Source organism: Podarcis raffonei, chromosome 6 (assembly GCF_027172205.1).
Source record: "Podarcis raffonei isolate rPodRaf1 chromosome 6, rPodRaf1.pri, whole genome shotgun sequence".
NCBI classification, from domain to species: domain Eukaryota; kingdom Metazoa; phylum Chordata; class Lepidosauria; order Squamata; family Lacertidae; genus Podarcis; species Podarcis raffonei.
In genome coordinates this window covers 1187551-1213051 of record NC_070607.1, presented here as the reverse complement: position 1 = coordinate 1213051, position 25501 = coordinate 1187551, and the positions used below count along the sequence as shown (strand labels likewise).

The 25501-nt window shown below is 46.5% G+C and overlaps 2 protein-coding genes and 1 long non-coding RNA gene across 5 annotated transcripts in view; 1 reads left to right on the top strand and 2 right to left on the bottom strand.

The window, feature by feature from the left end:
- Positions 1-3821: 3821 nt before the first annotated feature.
- LOC128415182 (uncharacterized) lies at positions 3822-8989 on the bottom strand. Its single transcript, XR_008330881.1, has 3 exons — positions 6920-8989; positions 6198-6350; positions 3822-4869 (listed from the first exon to the last, which is right to left on the bottom strand). It is a non-coding gene; the product is annotated as an uncharacterized LOC128415182 (long non-coding RNA).
- A 3388-nt stretch (positions 8990-12377) lies between these two features.
- PIGC (phosphatidylinositol glycan anchor biosynthesis class C) lies at positions 12378-15822 on the bottom strand. 2 transcript variants are annotated; one of them, XM_053391074.1, is made up of 2 exons: positions 15728-15822; positions 12378-14171 (listed from the first exon to the last, which is right to left on the bottom strand). In XM_053391074.1, exon 2 carries the CDS (start codon positions 14052-14054, stop codon positions 13161-13163), a length of 894 nt encoding a protein of 297 aa, XP_053247049.1. In that variant the 5' UTR covers positions 14055-14171; positions 15728-15822; the 3' UTR covers positions 12378-13160. The 2 variants fall into 2 exon arrangements, with proteins under 2 accessions (XP_053247049.1, XP_053247050.1); XM_053391075.1 differs by lacking the exon at positions 15728-15822 and adding an exon at positions 14606-14755.
- Positions 15823-18905: 3083 nt separating this feature from the next.
- SUCO (SUN domain containing ossification factor) overlaps positions 18906-25501 on the top strand; it is a 46343-nt gene continuing 39747 nt past the window's right edge. The window contains exons 1-3 of one of the 2 annotated variants that reach the window (XM_053391071.1): positions 18906-19084; positions 21038-21146; positions 22530-22634. In XM_053391071.1, coding sequence (XP_053247046.1) covers positions 19017-19084; positions 21038-21146; positions 22530-22634 — 282 coding nt within the window. In that variant the 5' untranslated portion in view covers positions 18906-19016. The remainder of the gene's footprint in view (positions 19085-21037; positions 21147-22529; positions 22635-25501) is intronic. The other variant, XM_053391070.1, reaches the window with a different exon arrangement.

Genomic DNA, 25501 nt, shown 5'->3' with positions numbered 1-25501 from the left:
AAGCTTGACTATAGCACTGCTGTGCATTAGCTCTGTGAAAAGTCCTGGTCCTAAGGATTGTATCTCTCTCTGCGTAGGATTCTAAATGTCATGACATGTGGTTTTAAGCAAGACAGCATGGATGCATGTACAAGAAAAATGCAGAGGTGTGTTAGAGAAGTGTGTACTTTGCATGTGAATTATTATTACATACAGGTAGGTAGTTGTATTACCTTTAGTTTTCCTTTTAAATAAAAGCCCTGCCTCCAAAAACCATACTTTAAAAATACAATTTGCACAGCAGTTTGCAGTGCAAGCCTAACCATGTCTGTTCAGACATACGCTCCATTGAATTCACATAGAGCTTACTTCCAGATAAGTGTGATTACAATTGCAGCCTAAATCTCTGAGAATCCAAGGAGTTTCCACTGTGCACATTTCTCCTCTTCCATAGGTGTGCTTAGTTTTCAGACTTGCTTTCATGTGGATCATTTTTATTTCTTGCTCTAAGTGTGAAGCAAGCGAGGAAGCAATCTTGGATTGTTGAATGGGGGGAGGTCTGCCTTCTGTGGGGGCCTCAAAAGCGGGAAGTGGCCTCTGTTTTCCTAAGACATTTTGTTTTCTTCAGCAATACTCTTTCCAGATTGTCCTATAAATGGCTTAAGAATGGCTGTCATAGATAATCACAAGGCAGTGGATAATATATGTCTGTATTCTACTGCTACAGTGTTAGAAATTATTTCTAGAGTGCCAAAGAATGTGGGGCTGTCTGTACTTGCTTGCACTTCTGTTTGCTTCTGTTTTTTTCAGCTGAACAAGATTTAGCATCTTACATGCTTTGTACAATTCTCCTGTGAGCACTCTTGCTCTGTTTATTATAGATTGCATTAGTCTCAGTGACAATAGCTGTGCTTATTCTTTCTAATGTCAAAAGAAAAGCATATTTGCAAACTATCTGATAAGTTCTACAATGTTCTTTTGGTTCTGCGCTGAGGCAGAGATTTGTTCCAGGGCTGCAAATGCACACAATTAATTTCACAAACATATGAACATGTGGAACAAATGAAAACAACTAGAGGAATATGTATAGGGAAAAACGGGACCAGATCCAAATATGCATGTGTAAAACATCACCCCAAGGCTCCTCCTCTGTATCATTTTTTAAAGAAATGAATTCTGTGCAAAAAATAAACTAGGCTGAACTGGCAGAGAATAGGCAGGAATTTTCTTTGTCTTGTCAACCTTTTCCTTGGTTCTCAGTTTGGGAACTGCTGGAATAGACTACCTGTCCCATGATCTGTTTTCCATGAGCCCTTGCTTGTTGTCTGTGTTGTTCATGAGCCTTAGGCTCCACTCAGCTGGTCTTGGACAGTGTATTCTGATAGCAAAAGTCTGGTGCTGGATTTGGATGCTTTGCACAACAACTGAGCAGTCAGTTAACTGAGCCTGTCCATTAAGCAGGCTAAGGTGACCCGCCTCATTGAAGGGCAGCAAATTGTCAGTTATTGAAATTATTATTGCATGTTTAACACCGTGGGTAAAACAATATGGATTCCTTGCTTCAAGCAAAATGCATTGGGCTGTTGCTGTGAGCTAGTGTGTTACATTGTTATGCTGTGGGATCCTGGTAATTTTCCTTGAGGTAACACGTTGCATACAAACTGCACACCCCAAGCAGTCCAACTGCAATACAATTTGTCCATTAGGAGTGCCTCAAGTTCTTTCTAGATAGTGCTTGTGGCATCACAGATGACAAGCAGTGGCACTCACCAGGGCTATTCCTTCCGTTTTCAGAACATTTTATTTTTAAAATGGTACCTTTATTACTACCACTAGACAGCCCTCCTGAAACACACTAACTCCAGCAGATTAAGCATAGAAGGTGACCAGGTGAAGTGGCAGGACTCTTCCCAGCCCTGCCCCCCCCATGTCTTCCGACAAGGTCAGGGCACCCTGGAGTAACACAGGACCAAGACAGGCTCACAGCTCACGGCCAGAGACATTCGGAGGGAGATCTGGTTCTGCTCCTTCAGTATCAGAGCAACGGGTCGCGCAGCCACATCCAGTCCATGTGCTTAGTGTATACATGGCAAAAGTGCTTGGCATGGCACACAAAGGGGACTGACTATTGGGATGTACACCGCTGTGCGTGTGTCTGAGACAGGGAATCAAACATGGTAGTACTATGGAATAATGGGACTTCGCAATGTATTTTTGTGTGTTTCTGAATAACACAGTTTGAGACTGTTGGTTTAATAGAAATAGCTGTGAAAATGGTAATGACATAGGAAGCGGAGCTTCAAGGATTGAATAAGATTACAAAAGCCATGCCAAGGATTTGAGTTTGCAAGTAGTTATTTGGAAAAAGAAAAGAAAAAGAGACTCTGCAAGTCATATAGGTGGTGGTGCTGCGGAATTGAGAATGTGAATGAGATATAAAAGGAAAATGAAGGCCTTGCAAGGAAATTTGAAGAAAGAGGCTCACTGAGCCCTAGGCCTTGAACTGATTAAACATTTCAAATTGGGATTTATTGCATGCTTGAGAAGGAGACTTAAAATGATTTGATCCTTGCTTTTCATTTAATTGATCTACATAATAATAGATTGTTGATTAACTGAAAAAAACGAATGTGAATGCTATAAGGATAAAAATAATGACAGTTAACCAGAAAATGGTAGACTGCAACCCTGTACACTCTTCCCTGGAGTAAGCTTATGAATTCAGGAGGACTTTTTCAGAGTAAATGTGCACAGGAATACATTTTCAATGTGTAACAAATGAGATGGAAATTCAAAGCACCAAAAAGGGAGGTTTAGAAAGTGTGGAAGCAAAAGTATTTTCCTCCCTCCCCCTCAAGCTCCTGCAGGTGGCGCTGCAGCAATGATTTCAGCCTTGGTCCCGCCATTTAGCCAGGGGGAGGGAGCTGCCTCACGCGGCTGCTTTTATGTGTCATGAAAGGGTAGAAAATTGTAATTTCTTGTGGTGGTGCTGTTGTGCTCTTAATGGCAGAGAGGAAAGGTGCCTGTGGGATTTTCTGCCTCAGCTGTCGCAGCTCTTGCGTGCTGTGCATCCTGGCTTGAGGAAGGGAGCACAGTTTGCTGCCCTGCTTCAGACAGGAAAATGTTGTTATGGGTTTGCAGGGGGCAAGGGTCCCCTGAAATTCCTGGGTTCCAGGTTCTCCCCGTAATTTCTGAAATTGCTAAATGTGAAGTTCCTCAGGAGCCTGGCTTAGAGAGGTGCTATCACAGAGCAAGACAGGTGAGGGCAGAGTTGCCCTGACCAAAGGTAAGAAGGGGGCGGAGTTTCTCCCCCAGGTGTGTGTTAGTTAGCAAAAGACCATAGCAGAGTTGGGAAAGGGAGGTTGCCAGGGTTACAGGGGTGTCATGAAGGGGGGGCAGAGGAAGATGCCCCTTTTACATGCAGGGCTGGCTGGAAGAGGCTGCACCCAGAGACCGGGAAGCATGGCTGGATTCTGTTCTGGACTCGAGCTTGCTGAAGCTATGAGCAGCAAGAGGCAGCCTCCCCATCAAAGCCAGGAGGAAATATGTGTGACTAAATCCTATTTCTTAGAGGCACTGCCATCTTCACTGGCCCTCACGCCAAAGGAGCACAAGCCCCTGGAATCTTGCTTCATCTCTGCATTGGGGCAGCGTGTAACAATACCTTGAGCTGCTCCTGGTTGACCTGCCCATAAGCCAGTTTCAGGCCCCATCTATCATCCTGCGTTCTCCTTTAAGAGCGCTTGGACAGCAGTCAGTTCCAGTGTGACAGACATTGCTGCAAAAAGTATTATGAATTGGATTACTGTGGCAGTGGTCAAAAACAATACCTTGGGAAGCAGCTCAGAAGTATAAGCCCTTTTTCAGATGTGCAGGAGAAACTGCTGTGATCAACCTCTTTTTAATTCTTCTTTTTAATTGTAGGACTGTCTGAAGGCTCTTTTCCTCCTTAGCCCACCAGAATGACTCGCTGCCTCACGCAAGGTGTCTACACAAGTCAGGAACACACAATAATCTCGGCTCCATAAGGTGCTCTGATCATTTACAGAGGGGTGCATTCAAAATATGCGTGCATCATGAGGATTTGGGGTTTTATGCACAAATGTTATTCAGTCGTAACGGCTAGGACTGGGCCAAATGTGAAGAACATGTTTTTCATGAACTTATCTGACTCCTAGGAAATATTTGAAAAAGGGTGAAAGTATTGGTAGTGCAGCAGATCGTCCAGGCTTCTCCAATGCACCTTCAACCTAGGCTTATGTCGCCTTTTCCATCTCCGCTGCTCAGGCAGCGCCATAGCAGAGCCTCTTTAGAGTCCTGGGCAGGTGCTTCTTTAGCCTTCCGCCACATTTCTTTTCTAAAATGGGTGTGCTGCTTCTTAAGGTACTGTAGTGTTGTCATAAAGCTAATCAGATTTGGCTATGCGGTGATATCATTGAGAGAAAACAAAGCCAAACAAGAGATGCCCTCATTCATGCTGGCATACAGCCCGGCGGGGGGCAGCCTTTTCCCCCAGTTGAAGGCCACATTCCCTTGTGGACATAATTCTGAGTGCTGTGCATGGCCAGGGACTACAACAGGCTGAGCCACGAATGTGAATTTTACCTTTGTGTACTAGGCTTGTTTCTGCACACCCCCCCTCTCTGTGCTCCGTCTGGGGAAGGGAGAGACCTTGTCCGCGTTCAAGGGCACGTTCCAGGTGGGGAAGGGGTGTTTGCACCAGTAGAGCGGGTGAGACAGGTGCAGCCCAGGGAGAGAGGCTGGCTGAGGCGGAGGTGTACCTCCGCACTCGTCCCGTAGGAGCCTGGAGGGCTGTGATTGGGCCCCAGGCCTGACATTTCCCACACCAGCCATGGACTATGAGGCAAGGGCACTATCCCTAGGAGCAGCCTGAAAAGAAAAAGAGAGAAGTCAGTGTGCAAATGGGGAAAACTTGGTTGCACCAAAGAGGTTCATTAAGCACAGCCCTAGTAATGAGGATTGCAATTAGAAATTGTTGCTTTACAACAAATAGGATGAAATAAAATCATCATACACAGAGGTTAATTTCCCATGAAATCATGAGAGCTGAAATTAAAATGTAGCAAAAGAGAACTGAATGGTGATAATTGGATACCAAGTGCCAGTCAGGGGACTGCGGCTATTTTATGGTTAAGCTGGTGTTATGTACTGAGCTGAATAGGATCCAAAGTGCAGCAGTCTGATTGGTCCTAGAACAATAGGATCCAAAAGGCAGCAGTCTGATTGGTCCTAGAACAATACGATTCAGAATGCAGCAGTCTGATTGGTCCTAGAACAATGCAGCGGTATGATTGGTTGGCAGGAACTACCCAATCATGCTCCAGATAGAAGTGAATCCACAACCTGATTGGCTTACAGTAGAATTCCGGAATTAGCCAATCATGTGCAGCCCATTGTGTAAATAATGTATATAAAGCAGATACTTTGAGGGGACATTCATTCATTCCTCCTCACCACTATGAGCTGAATAAAGAGCATGAAATCACTTTGCGACTCTGAGTATATTTCAGCTGGAAAATGGGGTGCTTTGAATATACACACATTCACATATATACTGCTGTGAAACGCACCACACCAATTTTGGCATGCTTGACAAATTTCATGTAACAACAGCAGAAATACATGGCAGCTACTATGTGATATACTTCTCAGTGTGAAATAATCAATGACAGCAACGATAGTGAATTTCTACACACCTAATTATGTGGGGGTGCAGTTAAAGGAAGTTAGATTGCCAAATTCTGTCTATTTTACATGTTATTGTCTTCAGCTGTCTAATGAACCATTACAATAACTTTTAAAAAACAGGAATTTTACATACTGGAGCTTGTTCAACAACAGTAAAACACATTCCTTTTGTTTTACAAAAAAAGTGACTGAGTGATTAATAATTGGGGCCCTTTGGTCCCCCACCATCATTCAAGGCAGGAGGCTCCTTGCCAATATTTTCTTAGACAGGAAATTTAAGATATTGGGCAACAGCTAACTCCCATGGTGCTGAGAGCTGATTCTTTCCCTGAAAATTGGGGTTTAATCACATCTTATCAACTGAGTGTTAACTCTGAGCTTTGCTAACATCTTTATAAACATTGATAAGGCAGAAGTTGCAATGCTCAACCACCTGAGCTCATGAGGGATAGCAGAGTAAGCAAATTAAATATTGCAGCCAAATGTAAGTGTAATTAAATGCAGCCTACCTTCTTGGGAGGGACAATTGCTTGCTGTGTGCTTGGTAGTCCACACTTGACAGTGATGGTACTTTCCTGAACAGATTGCAAAACTTCCACAGAGACAAGTCCTAGGAGGAATGGGGGACGCCAGCTGTCCTGATGTCCACTGAAAGTCTAATTCTGCCAAGAATGGAAGTGACCAATATTGCCTCACCTTGAAAACACCTTCATCTCATGGAAGGGTGAGGGGGAATGAGAGGATCTGGTGTCAGGGATTCATCCTGGCCAGCAGGGAAGAGTCCTCACCCCCACCCCCTCTATCCATTCTGCCTCATCCCACCAACCCCCAGGATGTTGTGGGGTCTGGAAACCAAGTACTGTGCAGAGCAGCTGAAAGAGCTGGGATGAGGATGGAGGAGGAGGAGGAGCTGCCTGGAGAACCATCCTTGGGTGTACTTAATGCGGGTCTTTGATTTATTGTGTTTGCCCTCAAGCAAATGTGTTGTAAAAAGTGGGATGATACAAATACATATATCACACTATTCTGCTCCCAAAGGAGCCAGCTCCTGCCAGAGAGCTCTCCCGTCCATCTCCTCCTGCCGTGTCTTGGGGTCCTCCACATTTTGAGAAAATATAGTGGAAGTGGATGCACATGACAGTGTTTAGGCACTAGGTTGAAAAAAGCCCAGCGGAAGTTCTTCTGTTGGGGTACCTGAGGAAGCGTTTGCGGCCTGACTCCTAGAACTCACCAACTTCCCGTTTATCAAGCTCCACACTTGTAAGAGTCCTCTTTTGGAGATTGCTCATGAGTTCCCTCCGCTTCCAATGTGTGTTTCAGTTCTCCCCCTCTTCAGCCCACACCCTTCTTCTGCAGTCCAGCTGGAACACAGAACGGATGCAGAAGCCAAGGCAAATGTTGGCCCCACCCTCCACCGTCTAATTGAATGCACCTTCAAAGCCAGCAGGCTGATCTAATTCAACTTAGTGCCTGCAAGGTTGGCAATTCTTATTTAAAACTTCAGTGCTGGGTTTTTATAACTCTTCATTTATATTAGCTTTGATGTACAGTAAAAAAACAAAACCCTACCATAGTAAGTTTCATTGCATTGTAGTTAAAGTTTTCTGTGAAGTATCCTTACTTTTAGACCATTATAATATCCAATCCCAAAACATTGTATTTATTTCTAATATCACTCAGACTAAATATGAGCAAATGCTCTGTAATGATTTCATTTTTTTTAAAAAAAGCTGGTGTGTTAAAGGATGATCTGTTTGGAGAATGTTTTCTGCATTGCAGTTTACAGATGTCAGATAGTCAAACAAACTACTGCAAAACTAATACTTGGTTGAACTAATGCAAAAATGTTTCATAAAACACTTTGGGATGGGTGACAAGCATTTTTTTTTTAAAGCACCAAGAAGTCCCTCTGATGTTTTCTGGTGCAGGGACAAAACACTGAGTGAAGCACAATCTGTTCACATCCCAAAGCGGCATTTTTGCTTCCCATCTTAATTCAAAATAGTAGCTGGCACCCCAATGTCTACAAATGACAAGCTGTGGGCTTATTTAAATGTTGGTGTATGTTACATGAACTGTTAATTGTTTAGCCTTGTGTTGCAGTGATATTATATGTATTCTTTATTGCAATATTGTATTTAGATTTTGAACTTTGAAAGATGGAGCAAGGCTTGTTTTCGGCTCCATAGCGTAGGACTTGAACCAGTGGCTTCAAGTTACAAGAAAGGAGATTCCAGCTAAAAATCAGGAAGAACTTTCTGACAGTAAGGGCTGTTCAGCAGTGGAAGAGTTTCCCTGGAGAGGTTGTGGACTCTCCTTCCTTGGAGGTTTCTAAGCAGAGGTTAAATGGCCCTCCGTCATGGATGCTTTTGCTTTAAGCCCAGCATTGCAGGGGTTGGACTAGATGACCCTTGGGGTCCCTTCCAACTCTAGAATTCTGTAATTCTATGAACTGCTTAACTACATATTAAATGCAAGGGTGTATTTTTTTTTAAAAGGAAAGGTTTGAAAGAACATAATGTAGATCATAGAAGCATATGTATATCATTTTGCCTTCCCATTTTTCTCTGTTGAGACTTGGGGTGTGATTTGAGCAGAGAAACAGCAGGTAGAGTTAATGTCTCCTTCCCCAAGCTATTTTTTTCCAAGGCACTGGGGCTCTGTTACACATATTTGCATGTAACAAGCAGTTAGTTCCTGGCTTATTTATTGACCTGAACTTTTGGGCTACAGCTAGCTTTTATCAGGCATATTATGTATATATTTTAAGATGAAATTGCTGTCAAATTTAACTTGTGGCCAGTTAGACAAGATCAATCCTCTTATTAGTCATGTTATTTCCAAGGGCTTCCCTTAAGAAAAAGGATAAATTCTTTCCTCATGAGTCACCAACCAAGTGGTTGTTTTTATATAAACTTTCCTTTAGTTGGTTAGAATTGGAACAGGACCATCTCATCTCCCACTCTTTCTGAAACTGCTTTTCCTTCGTTTTTTAAACGTTTCTGCAGCGCTCTGTTTGGGTTTGGTGGCGTGTTTTCCTTCTGACACCTATTTTTTATTGTTTTTTTCCACGTACTTTCAGAAGCCACACAGGGAGAACATAATTTCTCATTGCTGGAATGAGAAAAGTCCTATGATTGCATAGGATCCTACTAAAGACCCGTTTCTCTAGCTGGGGAAGCCTCTTTGGCTGTTTCCGGAATGGCCATATCTCGAAAGCATGGCTGTTTCACAGAACAGGGGCAGCCACACAAAAAGCCCTGCTCTGGGATAGGCTTCCGAGGTCGCTGGGCTCTTCCACAGGCTGCAGCCCCTCCTGGGCGTACAGGTGCTGCTTGTGACCCCAGAGCATGAGTGAAGCATGGCCAAATAGCCCTGCTTGGAGAGAGGGATGGCAAATCCGTCCAGTTCCATTTCTCCCTTCAAAGAGCTGGACGGGACCACCCTGCTGCAGGGAAGGAATCCTGCCCACAGCCATCCCTCACTGGACTCGAACCAACATTCTGGTCCACAACGAGGCGCACTGACCGATGGTGCCACAGGGTCCCTGCCTTATGTTCAGTTCTCCACATTGCCACCTCTGTTTGCGAAACCTGTTTGGGGTCCTGTCCCGCTGCCCTCGCAGCCCAGGGAGGGAGAACAGAGGCACAAAATATGGGCAGGCAGCAGCCAGGCTCCCAAGTTACCCTGCTTCTGCCCACAGGGGGCGCCACTCACCTGGGGAGGGCCTCCCCTCGCCATCTGCCAAGAGGGACAGCTGCTTGTGGACCAGAACCTGTGTTTATGTGCTGCACTTTGCAGCTGCTGCATCTTCAAGTATTCCTGCCCATGCCTTAGTTGGGAGGAATTACCTTGCTGATGTGGAATGAAATTTTGGAGGAAGTCCGTCCCCAGACCAACAATTACTTGAAGGAGTTTTGTCTTGCTAAAGTTCTGACAAAGCTATATTACAAAAAAACCACCCCCAAAACAGTTGTTGTCTTCATCCCTCATACTACCACTATATTTTTTTTAAGCAAGGTGATTAAAGGTAAAGGGACCCCTGACCATTAGGTCCAGTCGTGGCCGACTCTGGGGTTGCAGCGCTCATCTTGCTTTATTGGCCACGGGAGCCGGTGTACAGCTTCCGGGTCATGTGGCCAGCATGACGAAGCTGCTTCTGGCAAACCAGAGCAGCGCACGGAAACACCTTTTACCTTCCCGCCGGAGCGGTACTTCTTTATCTACTTGCACTTTGACGTGCTTTCGAACTGCTAGGTTGGCAGGAGCAGGGACCGAGCAACAGGAGCTCACCCTGTGGCAAGGATTCGAACCGCCGACCTTCTGATCAGCAAGCCCTAGGCTCTGTGGTTTAACCCACAGCGCCACCCACATCCCAGCAAGGTGATTACAAATTGCACAAATTATTACAAATTTTATGGCTGTTTAATACATTTTATGTCACCACTATGGGCCTTGTTTTGGAAAAAAAATGGAAAGAAAATGTGACGTTATTTTTAATTAATAAATATAAAGGACAAATAATAACGAGGAAATAAACTACTGAAGCTGCCCAGCAAGGAAAAGCAACTGACCAATTGGGAAATAACTGAGAGACTATTTATTAGTAATGTTGCTGCCATGCTCAACAGGGATGAGAACCAAGGGTGACAGCTACAGGGAGAAAACTGCCAGTTAAAAGACATGGTGTCCTGTCCCCCCAGCCTCAAAAGCCCTTTGCCCGTCCACACTGGATATGCTGGCATACAACTGAATTTCTGTATTTTAAATACACTATGCCATGTGTAAAGAAGACAACACATTAAACTCTGCAATGCAGAAGACCGGCAGCAAAGTCACTCGGATTCTCTGCTATTAATGAATGAACAAAGGGTGGCAGTTTCACACAAACGGCCAACTCGTGTGGAAACGTTACAAATGTTCTGGTCTTTGCTTCTGAAGTAAAAGTCCAGCAGACCCATCAGAAAACTAGTCTCAGGAAAACTTCCGAGTTTCCTTCTGGTTGCTAGATGTGCCTGGAAAAGTTTTCCGTGCCCTCCAAGTAATTTTTCAGAGGGTTTCTAGGTCTCAAGAGAGGTGAAGTCCTGTGCGGAGAGCTGCTGTCTCTTCTCCCTGGCCAGACCGGGCTCCTGAGGATCGTGAACTGGGGAGGGGGCCTCTCTTGCCAAAACAGGCACATTCCACTCCACCTTTATTTCCATTTCATTCAGCCAGTCACTTTGAAGGATATTGGAGCTCCCCCTGCTGCTGTTACTTCAGTGCATTGGAAGTTGAAGGAAGGGTTACTACAAAAGTGGGACCTTCTCTCTCTCTCTCTCTCTCTCTCTCTCTCTCTCTCTCTCTCTCTCTCTCACACACACACACACACACACACACACACACACACTTCCACCCTCCAGAGCTGCTCATATATCCACTGTACAGCTACCTGTTCTTAACAGTAATCCTAAAAATAACCTCCTCTAGTTCATGGTTCATCCGAATTCTTGGATGGTGGATTGCAGAGCAGCCCCAATGTGAATTGTTCTGCAGGAACATTATTGGGCTTTTTAAAAAAAACATAATCTTTGCAATCTTTTTTAAGGAAAAATGCAATTAAGAAGTGATTAAAACCCTTCAGCTCACCCATTCAGGAACTGGTAATGTTGTTCAAGATTTATACTAAATTCTTCCACTTGGACACTTGGAGCAACATACCAAATAATGAAATTATACAAGAAACACAGCTAAGAAAATAGGAATATTCTTTATAAATTCTTTTTTGAACAGACGAGCCTAGCAGACCCTAGCTGTCCCCAAGCCTATCACGTAAGGCTAGACATAAAATTCCTGTGAAAACCATGGATAAACTATGAGATCCCAATGGGAATTATATACATTTTTGAAAGAGAATGTAAATCAAGAAATAACATTGGAATGTGACTTTGCCTCCAATTGTGGTTATGTTTCTTTCTTTCTTTTTGAAATAACATTATCTAAAATAGAACATTGGGTGGCAGGAGAAATAAGGAACATGGCGATAACGCCACAGGCTGTTCTCTGACATGTATGCTCTTCCTTGTCCTCCCCACAGAATTTGAACCCAAATATATTCATATCCCTCAGTTTGGACGCCTTGAGGAGGGGTTTACATAGGAATCTAAAAGTGCATACCATGGGATCTAACTTTCCCACTCTAGGTGATTATGTTTCCCTTAATATGAGATGAGTGCAAAAGGGGGGGGTCCTGTGTACAGGATTGGGGGGGATTCTAATCCTTGAGGGATGCTGCTAAGCACTAATGGGACTCCTGTGGGGGCAGACCTCATATGCTGAGCTTCTTCCATCAGGGTCTCTAGAGCAAATCAGGTGTGCCTTGGATGGTTCAGATTGGCCGGGAACTCAAGAGAGCAGAAGGCCTTTGCAGTTCCTGTAGGCTTTGTGCTGCTGTGTCTAAGCTCTGACCAGGGAGACCACAACTCAGAAGAAAGGGCTTGCGGCTACATCACACTGGTCTCATGGCATGCATGCACACTTCTTGCTATTTTATTTACTCACAGGAAAACAAACTCAGTAGAAAGACATCTCTTTTCAAAAGGAAGTGGATACTTTTGGTATTTTCCTCCCACATCTAGGCAAAAAAATTATGCTTGATAGGAGACAAAACTTCTTTGCTCTCTTAGAAATGTTAAGTTTTCACACCAAAGGAATAGAGAAAGTTGGTTTATTATATGACATGGAAGAGACATGCATTATATATAAATGCTGCTTCAGACAGCAAAATTGCAATGTAAGCAGGCAGCAAATCCTGCAATACACACACCTTGATCTAAAGAGAGATGAAATGGAGAGTTGGGGAGGAAGAGTATACCTGTCCTTAAGCACGTGCATGTTGGCTCCTTGGGTACTGAATGAAGGTCCTTGTGGGAGCTAGGAGAGCCACTGGCTACACATTTTAGGGTTCCTTTCTACCCTTTTCCTTCATGGAGAAGGGAGGAGGCTTTGAGGTGAGCAACTCCCAGAGTTCCCAAGGTATTTCCCCCAGAGTTCATGCCCATTTATCACCTCACCATCTTGCAAATTAAGAGCTTGGAAGACTCTCCTTCTAGCTGGCTGTGACTGAGCTGGTTCCCTTTTGTCTCTGCCTTCAAATTACCCTGACATTATTTTGATGGTCTCCATTCAGGGGATGAACAGACTGTACCTGGTAACGAAATCAGCATGTGCTGGCCTTTATGCAGGGTGTGAGGAAGTCAGAATAGACCTGAATGCCTTTCAGGACACAAGGCTGGGATCAGACTGGTAGCAGGGTCACTCTTGTCCTTTTAGGCTATGTCAACCTTTGATACTTCTGCCATGATCTGCAGTAATAAATGATAGAATGAAGTTCAGATTGACCCACGCCTATTCACAAGGCCCCAGTGTCTCAGAGGAGATGCAGTTTTATTTTTGTTTTGGCATCAGCAGCTGCCTTTCTTAGGGCCTCGCCTGCTTTACATGAGGAACTTGGAGAGGTCTTCCTTGATTTCAGCTTCATCCCAAGGCCCGTGGATGTTGTCTTTGAAGAGCTGCAGCTTAATGAGGCAGTAGGGACACAGGCAGGAGATGGAGACGAGAAGAAGGGCAAAGAGAACCATGCCAACGCTGGAGATGGTCAGCAGGCCCACCAAGGCAGACAGAGCAAAGAGCAAAGTGGCGACAACATAGCAGCGGGGAGTCCGGGCTTTGAGCTTCTTTTGCAGCATGGGCCATAGGGCAAAGATCTGGATAGCGAATGTCACCATGACGAAGGCGTGCAAGGAGCGAGGCAACCGCGAGGCCAAGCAGACCGAGGCAAAGATGGCCATGTTAAGGGACAGAGTGCTGGACACAATGGCAGCATTGGCGCCGTAGTCATAGAAGATCAGGTGTCCTAGGAGCATGAGAGAAGACATGGCATAAATGGTGTCTGTGCTGATGGACTCAGTCAGTGTTTTCAACACTGGGGAGAAGCCGTAGGTGAAGGCCACAAACACCACCGTGTTTTTCAGATCTGCCCAACGCGTCTGGCCGCTCTGGTTTCTCCCCATTCCCGAGTCCAATGCGTCAAAAAGGACGTAACCTATCAAGGAAGTCACCAAGCCAGCGCCAAATAACCACTGGGGAGCCAGCAGCCCCACATCCATGTACCGCCAGATGACAACAAAGACGCAGACGCTGCACAGCTGCTGTATGACCACTCCGGACTCAAACACCACCGCCCGGTACTGGTACTTGCGGGCATGGATGTTCTTGCGTAGCTTCTCTAGGAAACTCTGGTCCACATAGTTATCAGGAAAGGGCTGCCTTTTATACAACACTTTCTGCCAGCGCTGCCGTGCGTTTGGTCCCAGCTGAGCAGGCAGCATGATTCCGGCCAAGTCCCTGTCTCACGGCTCTCTTGGCACCCGAGTTCCTCACAACATCAATGGATGATGAAACTCATGCCCAGACTTGTCCCTGGTTTTCTAGGTCACTGCTGGTACCTAGAAAGAAAACAAGTCCATCAAGCCAAGATCTGCAGGTCAAAAGCACAGCAGTCAGTTCCCATGGCCACAGAGAGAAACCACCAAGAGAAGCTGTGCTACAACACTTGGGGACCCCACCACCTGACTGTTTCGGAAACAGGGCCCACTATCTTGGCTCCTCCTAGGCAGTCACATTGCTTGGCTTCTCCTTCCTCCTGCCCTTCATGATCATCAGTAACCAGAAGTCAACAAAATCTGTTGGCTTTACTTGGGAGCAAACACGCCAAGGATTTGGTATTTAGGCTCCATGTGTTCTTTCATATATAGCACCCCAAAATCTCTGGCCTCCTCTTGTGCAAGCTGGGCACACACGTGAAAGTTGTTCAGGGGAAACCGAAAGGGGGAGGAGGTACCTTAAATGTCTGTGTGTTCAGCTCCCAGCATGAAAATACCTTTATGGTGCCATTTCCGTTCACTTCCGCCTCTTGATTCAGTGCCAGCGTCCCTCCGCCAGCTGCCTGGAACCAACTTGCGGGGCTGGAGATCCCTCCATTTCCCAAGCCAAGGATCCCCGGAATTCCCCCGGACCGCCGCTCTCTCCGGGCCCCAGCCGGCCAGGCCGCGGCGGCGGCTCCCGGATCAGCGCGCAACGCAGCTGGCAGCCCAAGCCGGCGAGGAGGCATCCCGGGGGGCCTGGCGGGGGAGGCCGAGAAGGGGGGCCGTGGCGGCTCCCTGCCTCCCTTCCTCGTGCGCCAAGAAGGCTCCTCTCCCCCCCCCCCGGGCCAAGCAGCGCATCCAGACGCGCAGGCACCCCCGGGAAGGAGAGGCAAGGCTTCTCCCTGGCAGGCGCTGGTCCAGGGGAGCTGGGGAACTCCCTCCCACAGGACAGCCGGGCTGGGCCGGGCTCAAGGAAGGGGTTCCCACCGACGCATCTGGTCGGCCCCGGTGAGAAGTTGATACATTTACTGGCTGGTTTAGGTTCACATCCAGGAAACCCGTTTCTTAACTAAGAATGGCTAAAATTTTGTGGAACTTTAAAATAATAATTGCCCCCCCCCCAAGATTTTGAGGGACATAAGGAAACTCACTGAACACACACTAGGGAGTGAGCCCCCTGGAATGCAGTGATAGAAGTAAAGATAGGATCAGACCGCGTGTCCCGGGGTTTATATTTGTTGTAAATAGGGTTATTGACCCAGGGATAGTGCCCATTCATCCCACTTGGCTCAGGTGTAAAGACAGATCGTACCTGCCTAACCCTAGGAGGAATTCCTGCCATAAATTCAGATATCTGCAAACTCAAGTTTCAAGTGGTTGGCATTTTGGGGTAAAATATTGGGGGGGGGTTAAGCCTTGTACATGTACTAAATGGACATTTTGACTCAATTTGACACATTTGCATTATTGCATGCTCAGAGAAAACAAGTCCTTTCACCTGTGCGTAGGTTTCTGGGTCAAGCATGACCACCGGACATAGGGCAGGGTTCTGTCCTATGAAATACGCCTCTGTTGGCTACCAATTGTATCATGTCATGGGTCAAATATGCTGCCATCATCTGATTCAGTAGCTTTACCTGCTAGCTAGAGCAAACGGACTTTGGCATCGTTGTCACCAGGTGGCCTGTGTGCCTGTAAGCTGTCACCCTCCAGCAATAAATATTTTTTTGTCAGTGCTGATGTTTTCAGTGGAAGTTAAATCAAATTCAAACCAGCCCTTATCCTCAGTAACCTCAGATTACAGGAAATCCCGTAGGAGAAATGGTTCTGATCAATGCTTTCAGATCCACTGAGAAGAGCAGGGGAACACAGAGTGTTCTTGGTGTGCACATCTGTCCGGGAAAGTGCTAAGAAGTGTCAGCTTTTCCTTCCCAGTATCTTGTGAGGGTGATGAGTGGGCCTCCTAAAAATGGTTGTGGGAGGAATAGGGCTCCCAGAACACACAGGGAGTGGGAGTGGGCAAATTGATGAAAAGGGTTCCATATGTTGTCACTGAACCCGATTTTCTCAACAGACAGAAGCATCAGATATAATCAGGCTTGTACTAAATATATTTACTCATAATTAAGCTCTCCCAAAGTTCAGTGTGGTTCACGTTGTAGTAAGCATACGTAAGATTGCAGCCTCAGCAGCACAAGTATACGTGCAAAGGTCATTTTGGTGATAGTAAATGAAGCCCACTCAGCAAACTGGTCTTGAATGACGCATAGGTAACTCCTGTTCTTGCTGGATAAGGTCCACTACCTGCACCTCACATGATGTTTGTTTCATTTTGCAGGTGTAGCTGGGGACAGCGTGGCAATAATGGTCTCTGATTTCAAAACTAGAGATTCCTAGCTGGAGGCCCTACGGGACGTTTGGGATTTTAGGTTGCTCTGCCTCCCATCTTGCAGTAGCTTCTGATGCCTTTCCAGATTTCTCTCCCAGGGCCATAAAAATGTTTCATATAGCAAATCGGAATCAAAACAGGCTGGCTTGTAGGCAACAAAACAAGCTCCCTTGCCTCAAAGCTGAGAAGGCCCATGTGCCCAAAGTGCAGGCTCCAAAGTCTTGCCATGCAGTGGCCTAAGTGAGGGAAGTGGAGAGAGACTGAACTTCTTGCTGGAGCCCCTTCAGCTTGTTGGTTGGCATCCATCTGTCTTGAGAGACAATGGAGTGCGCCTCTAGGGGTGAAGTCAGTCACTGTGTTAGCAGCACTGAATGCTCTCTTCCTGAGCGAGAAGACATATATATACACTCAAAATCCATGCAGCTTACCGTAATTCCCAAAGTCTGCCAACTGGCAATTTTTTTGTGTGAGAATTTGTGATAGGAGATGAAGTGAATTTCTTCATACACAGACCTAGATTGTGGAAAACAAAAGAAAACAGGGACAAGTCAACAGAAGATCCAAACTGCAGGAAAGAAGATTCCACCTAAACATTAGGAAGAACTTCCTGACAGTAAGAGCTGTTTGACAGTGGAATTTGCTGCCAAGGAGTGTGGTGGAGTCTCCTTCTTTGGAGGTCTTTAAGCAGAGGCTTGACAACCATATGTCAGGAGTGCTCTGATGGTGTTTCCTGCTTGGCAGGGGGTTGGACTCGATGGCCCTTGTGGTCTCTTCCAACTCTATGATTCTATGATTCTAAGACGATAGAAGGGAATGGGTAATGAATTCACACAATTTGAAAAGAAAAATTTCAAAATTAAAGCTTTTAGTTCCAAAATTTAAATTATTTATTCTGGAGGCCATTTTTGGTTAATTTTCATAGAACCATGGCATCAGGTTTTGAAAGTACAAATAACAAAAACATCAAAACAGTGAGGGTGTTTATGTACTAAGTGTTTATGCAATAACTGCATTTTGTTCACTTGTTATGTGACATCATGATCAAATTTGTTCTCCTGTTTCCCCATTTACAGTTCTTAAATCTTTTTTCATAATGCAACCCTCTTTTTAGAGAAAGAATGAAACATTAGTGAAATCTTCCTTCTAAGTAGCCTTAGAAGGAATTCTTTTTATTTTTTGTTTTTTAAAGATCTGTGACTCTGAACATGAAAGACCTGCTGGGGCTTTGAGGGCACTTGGGACCCACGAGGAAGGAAACTAGCAATCTTATAGTGTGTTTAAATGATTTTTTAAAAACTATTTCATAAAACTATTATGAAACTAAAAATTGATTTTAAAGATAATTAAAAGATGGAGGGTCTCCTTGATGACTATGTGGTTGGGTTGTGGATTTTTTTGCAATCAAACGGTGTATAGGTGTGCTGGGCAAGGACCAGCCTAGGGCAGCCCTTGCAATGTCACAACCACAGATAAAGGCTGGAGCCCAGTTCCAAGCATTGTGCAAGCTGAAGGTAAAGGGACCCCTGACCATGAGGTCCAGTTCTGGCCGACTCTGGAGTTGCGGCACTCATCTCGCTTTATTGGCCGAGGGAGCTTCCGGGTCATGTGGCCAGCACGACTAAGCCCCTTCTGGCGAACCAGAGCAGTGCACGGAAACGCCATTTACCTTCCCGCGGGAGCGGTACCTATTTATCTACTTGCACTTTGATGTGCTTTTGAACTGCTAGGTTGGCAGGAGCAGGGACCGAACAACGGGAGCTCACCCTGTCGCAGGGATTCGAACCGCCGACCTTCTGATTGGCAAGCCCTAGGCTCTGTGGTTTAACCCACAGCGCCAGCCGCGTCCTCGTGCAAGAGGAACCCGCAAATTGGGCGCTCAGTGCGCCTCTATAACCTGATCTTCAGGCTTTGCGTCACATCGCCGCCAGGGGCCTCGAAGCCTATAAAAAGCCCCCGCCCCCCGCGCGGCGTTTGCTGCAAGCTGCCGAAGAGAATGCCTGATCGACGAAAGCGTTTTAAGGCTCTTGTCGGTGCGTGCCCACGGCGCGTAAGTTCTCTTAAGAAAAGCAGCGCCTTGGCTACTACACCCCCATCCCCACTCCGCCTGCAACAACCGAGGCAGTTTCAGAGCGAACCGCGAGCGCTACCGGCGTTCCCGCCGGACGCCTATCCCTCCCCGCCATGGCTTTAGGGCGGGGGAGCGCGCGGCCCGTCCGCGGGCGGAGAGGGGAAAGGGAAAACTGCCCAATCAGCGGCCGCCTTGAAGAAAAGGGCGCTGTCGATTGGCTGGCGGCGGCCTCTCTGGGCCGTTGTCTTTCGAAACGGAGGGGAAGCGGCCTGGTGCGCAGGCGCGGCTCTGCCTCCCTCCGCTCCCCTCGCGGTGACGCGTCACATTCCAGCTCAGCGCGTCGCGGAGCCAGCGCGGGCGGCGGACGCGGCTGCCGGACCCCTCGCCCGCCCCCGCCGCCCTTCTCCGCCCCGGCCCCCGGGAGGATGCGCCGCCGCCCGCGGGCCCCACGAGCCAGAGGGCGGAGACCATGAAGGAGCCTCCCCGCCGGCTGCTGCTCCTGGCTTCCTCCTGCTTCCTCCTGGGCTGCCTGGCCGGGTGAGTCTCCCCCCGGGGGAGGGGGTCCCAAGGCGCCCCGAGGCCAGGGCTCCAGGCGAGAGTGCCGCCTCCGGGCGCGGGCTGTGAGTTGAGATCAGTCGCTAGAAAAGAACGGGCGGCGGAATTCCGCTTCGGGAGTAAAGCGAAAAGGCGGGACTCATCCTGCTCCGCTTCCGCTCGTGGGCTTCCCGTCGTGGTTCGCCCCTGGGAGAGCAGGAGTGGAGTCAGGGAAAGAGTTCTGGCTGTTGCCCCGGGTTCCTGGCGGGGGGAGCAGAAGAGCCCCCTGAGCGGGTTTGGCAAGCTCAGCCAGGTGGGTCAGGCAGGCAGTTCTATGCAAGGGCAGACTAGGATTCTTAGGGCTCCATAGCAGAGATGTTGTGTCACTGCTCCCCAGTTCTTCAGCCTGGTAGGCTTCCCTGCGGTACATCTTGGGGGCTTTTTTTCTTTTTGGCTGTTAATCTGTGTTTGGCATAATAACCCTGTAAATGTAGTGAACAACTAGCATGTAGGATTGTGCTTTCTGTCAGGGACTACATTCCTGCAATAGATTGTAACTAGTTAAACTACCATTCTAAACAAGAAAAGTCAGAGGGGGAAATGGGCCTTGTGTTTGATAAATTTACAAAACCAGTTGAAAAATAACGTGCTATTCTTTGTTATCAATGTGTTTTCTCCCACTGGCATGTAAGAGTGCTTTCAAAGCAGAGCAAAGCTGTAGCTAAAGCACAACACTGGCAATTTCTGATGGAAATAAGTGTAGCTTCAACATGAAGCCACAGGTCTCCGTTTTCAGGAGGAGAGTAGCAAGCCAGATATGCTACAAAAGCTCTTCTGTGACACTTAGGTACATACAACCATATGCACTAACAGTATGTTTGTAGGCTGGTGTATATTTATTTTATTGGCAAGGCTGGATACAAGTATGTATTCTTATGATGCATTATGACTTGCGCCAATCTGAATCCCCCTTTGCTTCCAGATAATTTGCTCACATAAGCAGCTTATTCAGCAGATATTTGGGGGCTTAATCCTTTCATTATTTATGAATAACTGATTAATTAATTACATTTGTATACCACCCTTCATCCATGGATCTCAGGGCAGTTCACAACATAAAAATACAAGATAAAAACACAAAATACATAATAAAAAGAACAACAAAAAGCCCATAAACCAATAATCCCCTCCCCCCACAAACATTTAAAAGGGCCTTGTTGTAGAGGAATGTTTTCGCCTGGAGGGTGAGACTTAATACCCATGGATTCAAGTTACAATAAAGGAGTTTGTGACTAAATATTAGGAAGAACTTTCTGACAGTAAGAGCTTCTTCAACAGTGGAACAGTCTCCCTTGGGAAGTGAAAACTTTCATTGGAGGTTTTTAAGCAGAGGTTGGGTAGCCATCTGTCATAGATGCTTTAGTTGAGATTCCTGCATTGCAGGGGGTGGACTGGATGACCCTCGGGGTCCCTTCCAACTTGATTTAAGCATGTATTCTGGCAGCAATTCTTTAAGCTTGGAGTCTGGCAGGATTTATTCTTCACAAATCCATGCTAGCTCCTACAAATCACTATATTATCAAGATATTTGCAGATTGACTCGTTTATAATATGTTCTAGTATATTCCCTTATGTCAGAGTTAGACTATCCAGTATTTAGGTTTTTTTGGGTCTTCCTCTTTCACCATTTTGAAGATTAGTACAACATTTGCTTGTCTCATCTTCGCATGCAGGCCATTCTCCAGGAATGCTCATACTCTGACCCCTCACTTTTCAGGCTGCATTTGTGAGGGTGCATCCAATGCCCTTTTGGGGCAAAACAGGAGTTGAGGAGGTAACTTGCGTGTTTTTTTGCGAGTCAGGGCATATTTCATCATCCTTGCCTTGCCCTCTCATGGCATCAGCTATGACGTAGCTGTATCTGTCTGTATAAGTGTGGTTTTGTTCTTTTAACAGATTACCCAGCTGGCATGTCTTTTGTAAAGAGAGTCCTTCCTCTGGCTCTTTGCATTTACCAAATGAGAACTGTCCCTTGGAAAACATGGACAAGAACATCCAGGAAAAGGTAACTGCCTGGAACAAACTGAACAGCTTTATTGGGGAATTGCATGCAGAGTATGACATGAAAAATGTCGTCCTTGCAGGATTATTTAAAGGCTGCTTTAAATTAAGAGGAAATGTTTAAATTTGAAACAACAACTCAGAATGGCTTTCTTTTTCTATACATCATGGAACCTAAATTATTGAAACCTAATGATTTTCTAAAACAAGCTTATCTGTGTCTTAAGGTTCCTTGGCCATCTCCCTTGAGTTACATCCAAAGCAGCTTCTGTGAAATGGCCCTCCCAAAAGCCTCTTCTGGTGGTGACAGCAGGATCTTCGCCACATGTATCTGAGAAGATAAAATCAGACAATCCCCCAGGCTAGGCCTTTGGAGCATCTCTCCGAATGGATTTCATGTCACCACAGTGGGTAGTTGGGAATTCTTCTTCTGCAGGTGCTGCTTTGGATGCAGTGCAGCCATTGTTAAAGATTTACACAAGGGTGGCCTTGATTGTTTTTGTTGCAACAGGCCTTGTGGCCCCTTGAAGAATAACTATTTTAATTACATATATTTAGTACGCTATCCAATGTCATGCGATTGGACTCTCCAGAGTGAATTTGGTAGGGACTGAATGGGGTAGAAGAGGAAGAGAAATCCTCCTCATGCAGCGGGAATAACCCTGTAGGCCAGCTAACTCCATTAGATGTCACCCCATGACAGTGTTTCTCAAACTTTGGTCTCCAGCTGTTGCTGGACTACAATTCCCTGATGGGAGTTGTACTCCCAACAACAGCTGGGGACCCAAGTTTGAGAAACACTGCCTATTGCATGGGTAGGCAAACTAAGGCCTGGGGGACAGATCCAGCCCAATTGCCTTCTAAATCTGGCCCGTGGACGGTCCGGGAATCAGCGTATTTTCACATGAGTAGAATGTGCATCTCTGGGTTATTTGTGGGGCCTGCCTGGTGTTTTTACATGAGTGGAATATGTGTTTTTATTTAAAATGCATCTCTGGGTTATTTGTGGGGCATAGGAACTCGTTCATATTTTATTCCAAAATATAGTCCGACCCCCCCACAAGGTCTGAGGAACAGTGGACCGGCCCCCTGCTGAAAAAGGTTGCTGACCCCTGGCCTATGGCATCAGTCTGCATCAACTTTGGTCATAATGTGGTGTTTTTTTTAAAGATGGCAGAGGTCTCTTTGTGTTTGCTAAATGTCAGTCATTGTAAGGTCTTAAACAATTGAAGACACTCTCTAGATCACATTTTGGTGCATGCAAAATGGTGAAAGATTAGACTAAAAAATGTCTTTTAGGATTAAAAGTACCTCCTCAGAGCCGAAGTTTCCCAGCAAAGCTTGGCAGCTTCATCTATCTAAATACATTTCTGTATCTTTCCACTAGGAGGAGACCCATGGATCCATTGGAACATTGTCTTTGGAACACATTGACTCCATTATAAACACCCATCCTGAAGAATGTTTAGTTGACTGCACAAAGCAAAAAGAGGCAAGTCTTTGGGGATATGCCTATTCTTTCAGCCATGATCCTTGCCTCTGAGCTTTGGAGCGGTCATAGCAGTGCTTGAAACTCCCCTGGCGCTAGACATGTTCCGCTATAGGGAATGGTCCGTTGGCAAGCAGTTTCAGAAGTCTTGTCGTGCTGTGCTGTGTCTGAGACTTGAGATAAATTTTTCTGCCTGCTGCCCGAGTGATCTGCCACTGCTTGCTCTGCTGTGCGGGTCAGCTGGTAGGCACTGCAGTCACAGGAGTTGAATGCCTCCCTGCATGACTCTAGATGATTCCCCTCCTCCATGTGGCTGCGCCTGCCCTACCTGGTTTGCTCTAGCTCGGCTTCCTTCTCTCCTTCATCTGCTGCTGTGAGATGGAGCGAGGGAGGGAGGGAGGACGGGATTTTGGGGGAACTTTCCCCTAGGTAGCTATTGGAAAAGTGCCTCACATGTGTGGTCTAAACCACTGAGCCCCTTGGGCTTGCTGATCGGAAGGTCGGTGACTTGAATCCACATGAAGGGGTGAGCTCCTGTTGCTCTGTCCCAGCTCCTGCCAACCTAGCAATTTGGAAGCATACCAGTGCAAGTAGATAAATAAGTCCTGCTGTGGCAGGAAGGCAAACGGCGTTTCCGTGCACTCTGGCACTCGTCACAGTGTTCAGCTGCGGCAGAAGCTGTTTAGTAATGCTGGCCACATGACCTGGAAAAGCTGTCTGTGGTCAAATGCCGACTCCTTTGGCCTTAAAAGTGAGATGAGCACCTCAGCTCCAGTCACCTTTGACTGGACTTAACCGTCCAGGGGTCCTTTACATTTTTGATTTCTCCCTCCCTCCCACTCTCTCTGCCCTCTCCCCTTCCCTCCTCCCATCCATGGGGGCAGGGGAAGATCAACACAGAGGGTCCTTTCCACCACCAGGGATGAGGGGAGAGAGGCTGGAGGGAATGTTGTGGGGTTGGGGTGCTGAAGAGACTGGGGTGTGTGTGTCTCTGTGGCTCAGCTGTGTTTGTGCTTCTCTGCAAGAGGGAGGAGACTGAGAAAGAGCAAAGGAGAGAGGGAGCCATGGGGTGTGTGTGAAAGGTTTTTATTCTGGAGTAAATCTGCACCTCAGAGAGCCTGTCTGAGTGTCGGGTGTGAAGGAGCTGCCACTGTGGGAGGAGGGAAGGAGGCTGATATCATCATACAGTTTAAAGGTTGTGTTGTTTTGCTCCTATCGGTTGAAGGGTTTGAAGGATTTATTTAGCCTTTTATCTTCCTTTCGGGCACCACCTCTGTGGAAGCTACAGTGGTTACATACAGGTTACATACGCTTCAGGTTACAGACTCGGCTAACCCAGAAATAGTGCTTCAGGTTAAGAACTTTGCTTCAGGATAAGAACAGAAATCGGGCTCCGGCGGCGCGGCAGCAGCAGGAGGCCCCCATTAGCTAAAGTGGTGTTTCAGGTTAAGTATGGACCTCCGGAATGAATTAAGTATTTAACCTGAGGTACCACTGTATACTGTTTTCACCCCGTTATTTACTTCATAAAATGGGTATATCAAATGAGTGCCCTCACAGAGGTTTAAAAAGGAATTAAACAATAAATACCAGCAAAGCCCTTTGACCAACTGGCCATTGGGGTCTCTGGCTGCTGAGCTCCAACCCTGGCACCTCTCTGCTGTGAGAGGACTTCCGGAGGCGGCGCAAAACCGTGATGGCGGACCTCTTCGAGCTCTGAAGAGGGGCACCGCAGAAAAGGGTTGCTCGCGACGGCGCAGCGGCAACCCATCAAGATAAACCACGGGCAGAGTGAGTCCGTGGCCGTGGGACCCGGCGGGCACCTGGAGCGACCCCGAAATCACAAAAGGAACCCCGTAAGGGGCTCCGGAGTGAAGGAGGGGGAGCGGTGCTGTGGGTTCATCGCTCTTTCTGCGGAGGCGAAGCCGCGCGGCTGTCACGGATGAGCGCTGACCTTTCTTCCAAGAAACATCGGGCTGAAACATCAAACCCGTGAGTAAGGACCTAAGATTCTACAAATCAAATCGGAAAATTTGGCTAAAAACGGGAGACGAGAAAGAGGAAGTCCGTCTTCCGACACTGCTTTCAAGATCAAAGCAGACGGTCTAAAGAGCGGAAAGCGCTGTGAACAGGGAAGCTTTGAAGCTTTAAATCGGGACTTTCGTGCACATTTGAATTTTACTTTTAAAGAATAAATACAGCATAAAATTGACCTGGAGCGGACACCCCAAGGGCAAGGGAAGACTCTAACCCCAAATTCCCGGGTGGCCGGGTAAAGTTGTTTAAACTGCGGAACTGTTGCAAGCTTCCAGTTACTTTTGTAACTGGATAGTGTAATTTTGAGCTCACCTAGCTGAAGTGGATACAATTGCAGGCACCTTGCTGGAACTTTGTTATATGTTTAAAAGGGCTCTGCAGGACCTTTCTTTTAGCGTGCTGGAACTAATTTGCTTTTAAAATTGTTTTTAAAGTTGGAACAAAGAGACTTTAATTGCGGAAAGTTACCTTCTTCTTACTAAAACTTTGGTGGCACTCCCCCTAGAGGACATTGGGAATATAGAGGCCTGGGAAAGTTTCTCTGTTTACCTTCTCTCAATAGACTGTTTTTAATTCTGGACTTGCCTTTCCCATGGGATTACAACATTTGACCTTGAACGTTGACTGATGAGTGGCACAGGAAAGACAAGAGCAGCCAAAGCTAAGGAAGCTAAGGAGAAAGAGAAAGCAAAAAAGCAAGCACAGCTTTTGCAAACAACTTTAACTCAGGGACGTAGATTATCAGTTCCAGCTGTGCTTGCGACACAAAAAGTAGAAACCGAAAAGCCTGAAAAATCTGAAGAGGAAGATATGGCAGCAGGAGGAGCTGAGGC

Bases quoted from the DNA above. Each gene is read 5' to 3' on its own strand.
- PIGC (XM_053391074.1), bottom strand. From the start codon at position 14,054: ATGCTGCCTGCTCAGCTGGGACCAAACGCACGGCAGCGCTGGCAGAAA.